We start from the raw sequence: 5237 nt of genomic DNA, 5'->3' as shown, positions 1-5237 counted from the left end.
AGAACCAATAACAGAAGATTTAATATTAAATATTCAAACTTACAAAGTAAAAACAAGAAATGCTAGCCACAAAATTCTTCAACCATAGGCAATACGATTTCACTTAAGGCAAATGAACTAGAATTAGCCATTGGTAATGTGAACCATCCTATGATTACACAGTTATGCTGACAGTGTCATTGATTTCCAACAAAGCTCCCCCATCCAATTTGTGATAAAACACTTGAAACCAACTGCAGCTTGCCAGTAGCAAAGGAGACTTATAGCAAGCATGTAACAATAATGATAAACTAAGCTTGACAAGACCAGCCAACTAGTTAAAACCAGCACTCATTTCCTTTCGTTTCAATTCCAGTGCCATACGCTCATTCTCAAGTTTCATCCTCTCATTTTCCATCCTCAGTTTTTCCAACTCATGGTCTCTTTTCTTGCTAAACCTCTGCCACTTGAACCGCTGTTTCTCTAATTCCAACATCTCAACTTGAATTTGGAGCTTCTGTTCTTCCAAATGAAGAGAACGAGATTCAATCCACTGCTTTTGAAACCAAGCTGCTCTCATGTTCTCAGGCAAGGCTTGATTCATATCAGATTGGGCAATTTGTGCTTGAGAATAAGGACTTCTGTTGTAGTCCTGGGAATTCAAGGGATTCCCAATATTAATATCTTCATGGGCCAGGCCTTGTCTGAATTTCTTTGCTGACCCTAACACTCCATGTATCCCCCTGCTATCCCCATGTAAAGCATGACTCTCCTCGAAGTCATCATGATCATCAGTTTCCATATCTTGATCATCTTCATCAAGATCATCATGTTGGTGCTTCCTGGCATCATCAGTATCATGATCATCTCTACTTTTAAGAGCCAACTGTAATGAATGCTGTAATGCTTGATCATGAGGTAAATGCAATCTGTTACTATTATGGTAAGAACACATTTCTTCATAGAACAACTGCTTTGAGCTTAATATTTTCCGAACGTCATCCTTCTCTTTCTCTGTCAGGTAGTCTATCACATCCAAAAGTGCAGGGTTCTCAACAACCTGGCAAGAAGTGCCCCTCCCAAGCATATCATTAAGCCGCTTATAACGTTTGTTAAGGTCATTGAATTTATCCTCACACTGCTGTGGTGAAACATGATAACCCCTCTCAGCCATGACCTTCGAGATAGATTTCCACTTGCCCTTTTTTTGTAGAACCGCAAATTTCCTTCTCCCCCCGCTACTACCACAATCGGAGGCAACATCTTCACCTATATAAGAAACAGCAGTAATCAGAAGCCTCACCATCTTATCAGTCCACTTCACACGCTGCCATGGTGACCCCTTCTTCCCTCTATTTGCTTCATTATGACCATCAACACCTTCTTCAGTAAAACTCTGTTCATCCTCATCACTCATTGAGTTTTTGCTCCTCTCCCCCTTATTGAAATCTACCATTGGAATGGTTTGATCACAGTTTTGTATGGTTCCCATTGTGAGCGGAAAGCCCTCATGAATCGAGGGATGTACAGCTGACCCTTGGCGAGGAAGAGATTGATGTTGGTGTATTGTATGTGGGTGTTGTGTTTGATGATGAACTCTCATTGATCCTTGCAAGTCAAACCCTCCATAGGAACCCCCACCACCTGGAATCATACCTCCTTGTGGTAAATTACCTTCCATTGCTTACTCCAAACAACAATTCAGATCAGACCCATAAATCCCATCACCCCTAAAACCCTAGGTTGTAGGTCCTTCCCAGTTCCCACTCAGTTGAAGCCATTCATATATACTAAATCCAACTCTATAAAATAAAAATTATGCATAACGCATTTCTTATTTGCAACCCCAATTCCTCGTACAGTCTACAACCTCCTCCTCCCCCTCCTGGGGCTATTCAAAATCTCAACTTTTAAGCAACTATACCCATATTTTCCCATAGAAATCAAAAACAAATACAAACCCACTTCCAAAATTTCAAAACCAATTACAAATACCACAATTTTTTCTATACAAAATCCACCAAGACCCAAAACAGTTTTTTTTCACCAATACTAGAATCAAATAAAAGTACCCAACATATACAACACAAACACACAAACAAACTAATCAAATCCTCAAAGAGTCGATTCACAAATAAGCAAAAGAGCTACTTATCTGCGACAAATCTCGAATTAGATAGCTAACCCCCGCTCACAACACCCCCCAGAAAGGCATAAGCGCACCTCCCAATGATTAAGCCGAGAATCCAGGGTCGATAATCACGAAAAACATCTCTACCATCTATGAATATACTGGCACAGGCGGCAGAAGAAAGACAGTTTTTATTAGATGTAACCCTCAAATTATCGCTAAGTTTATTACTATATGTTACCAACTTAATACACTACCTATCCTATGTTACACTTTCTTTTTTTCTTTTGTTTGTTGAGAAACTACCTACGTTACACTTACACGCTTGTGTTTGTTTGGTCTCAGTCTCAGTCTCAGTCTCCCGTTATATTTAACGAAAGAAGAAGCCATTATTATGTAGTGTTTTAACAGGTTCAATGTATGGAAAGATTCGGTGGGTCCTTAATAACAACAATATTTGATTTTCAGATCACTTCCTAATTAATTTTTATATTAAAGTAATGCTAAAAACACATAAAATAATACAATTTGTGCCACAACTTTTTTATGTGACAAGTTGTGAGCGGTGGAGGTGTGTCCCCATATAAATCTATTATCACACTTTTACCACTTACCACTCACAACTCACCACACAGGCAAATTATAATACAAGTTGTATCATTTTATATATCTCTAGCATTACTATTTCTATTAAATTAGCGCCGAGTGACAACAAAATTAGGGTCAGAGCAATATAAATTATATATCTAGAATAATATCTTCTTCTTTTTTTAAAGAAACATACCAAAGAATAATATCATATACTTATTACGACACATAATAGAAATAGCTTGTTGTTTAATAAAACCATACAGAAGGGACGTCTAGACCAAGTTCATGCATGTGCCTATGTGACAAAAAATTTTACTCAATAAAATACATGGGACACGAAAGGTATGGTCCACCAAATTATTATTGTTGTTATTAAAAAAAAATGAGATAGTTAATAAAATTACTTTATCTTGTTCATCAAAAAAATTACTTTATCTTGAATTTGTGTAGTTCTGTTACATTTAAAAGGGATTTGACGCTTTAGTCCGCATGTAGGACAATTTGAAGTAGTTTATGGAATGACAATATAATATAAGTACTTGTTTATTTATTTTCCGGAAAATAGAATTAAATGCTGGTTCCCTTGGTTATATTAAATAGAAGGTTTCAAAACAAAAAGAATTAATTCTAAAAATTAAAGATTTTATATTGGTCGTGATGCACGAGCAAAGCACACGACTGTTAATTTAATTTTTGTCTTGTAGCATTTCTCCGTTACTCTTTTGAAATTACCACTACTAAGGGGACAAGTTTAGAAGCACATGGCAAGGTTAAGTAAAAGAATTGACAATGATAAGAAAATAAAGAAAAACATGCAAAGGTTGAGGAGGCTAGCCTAATTATGTCCCAGGGACGAACCCAGGTGGGGCCTAAGGGCAGCTTCCGGAGTCTAATTTCTTTTCTTATATAGTTATTATATATTTTATTTTTGTAGTTGAACTTCCTTCCAAAATAGAAATAGCTTGCTGTTTAATAAAACCATACAAAAGGGATGTCTAGACCAAGTTCATGTATGTGCCTATGTGACAAAAAATTTTACTCAATAAAATACATGGGACACGAAAGGTATGGTCCACCAAATTATTATTGTTGTTATTAAAAAAAAAAATGAGATGGTTAATAAAATTACTTTATCTTGTTCATCAAAAAAATTACTTTATCTTGAGTTTGTGTAGTTCTGTTACATTTAAAAGGGATTTGACACTTTAGTCCGCATGTAGGACAATTTGAATTAGTTTATGGAATGATAATATAATATAAGTACTTGTTTATTTATTTTCCGGAAAATAGAATTAAATGCTGGTTCCCTTGGTCATATTAAATAGAAGGTTTCAAAACAAAAAGAATTAATTCCAAAAATTAAAGATTTTATATTGGTCGTGATGCACGAGCAAAGCACACGACTGTTAATTTAATTTTTGTCTTGTAGCATTTCTCCGTTACTCTTTTTTGAAATTACCATTACTAAGGGGACAAGTTTAGAAGCACGTGGCATAAGGTTAAGTAAAAGAATTGACAATGATAAGAAAATAAAGAAAAACATGCAAAGGTTGAGGAGGCTAGCCTAATTATGTCCTAGGGACGAACCCAGGTGGGGCCTAAGGGGCGGCTTCCAGAGTCTAATTTCTTTTTTTATATAGTTATTATATATTTTATTTTTGTAGTTGAACTTCCTTCCAAAACTTTAGATCTCAATTTTCTTCAATCAGCCTAACTAGTTTAACTCAAATAGCAACTATCTAACCCAAAAACTTAACAAAAATAATAAAAACACTCACAATGATTGATGATGCCAAAATCGTCAGTCGTGGTGATCGTCCAAACAGAATGTTGCTCAAGGTCGTCAGATGACCTGCACAAGAACAAAAAGAGAATTTCCACTCGAGAGGTCATCGATGTGGTGCTGGCCACTAAGCCACCGATGGCAAAGTCAAATGACTAAGGAATAGTGGTAATGATAAGAGCTCTGATTTTGCTGTATGTGGATAGAAATGAATCCATACCTCTCTTTGGGATTTGATGTTGTGTATATATACAGGGCCTTCCCTTCTAGCCATTGGTGGCATTTAATGGTGTCTTGAATGCCCTTTTGTAACGCCCCTGGATGATTTTCTGGTGGATTTGATATCTTCTCCAATGGCCCTATTCCCTGCATTCAGTGGTGAGTAACGACACTTCATTTAATATGGGCTTAATGGTGCTTTTCCTTTTCTAGCGTAGACTTATCTTGACAAAGGAATTCATTCTTTGGTGATGACATCTCAAGGATAGCTTTTACTTTTTCTAGGTTGGCTTCTATCTCTCTTTGTGACACCATAAAACCGAGGAATTTTCTTGAGGAGACCCTGAAGGCGCATTTGGTCGGGTTTAACTTCCTATTGTATTGTCTTAGTGTTTCAAAGGTCTCCTCGAGGTCGTCCATATCATTGACATAAACCTCCATGTTTTTCCCAATATGTTTATTGAACATTTGATTTACTAGCCTTTGATATGTGGCTCCTACCATAGTTGTCAAAACATGAATTATATCGTGAAT

The 5237-nt window shown here is 36.4% G+C and overlaps 1 protein-coding gene across 1 annotated transcript; it reads right to left on the bottom strand.

Annotated features, from left to right (window-relative positions):
- On the bottom strand, positions 1-2457 carry LOC112021108 (uncharacterized). The gene has a single exon (XM_024053680.2). It carries the CDS (start codon positions 1658-1660, stop codon positions 314-316), a length of 1347 nt encoding a protein of 448 aa, XP_023909448.1. The 5' UTR covers positions 1661-2457; the 3' UTR covers positions 1-313.
- Between the last annotated feature and the right edge of the window lie 2780 nt (positions 2458-5237).

Source organism: Quercus suber, unplaced genomic scaffold, assembly GCF_002906115.3.
Source record: "Quercus suber isolate HL8 unplaced genomic scaffold, Cork oak 2.0 scaffold_128, whole genome shotgun sequence".
Classification (NCBI taxonomy): domain Eukaryota; kingdom Viridiplantae; phylum Streptophyta; class Magnoliopsida; order Fagales; family Fagaceae; genus Quercus; species Quercus suber.
Note: the sequence above shows the minus strand (reverse complement) of the source record. Positions and strands in the feature narration are given on the sequence as shown.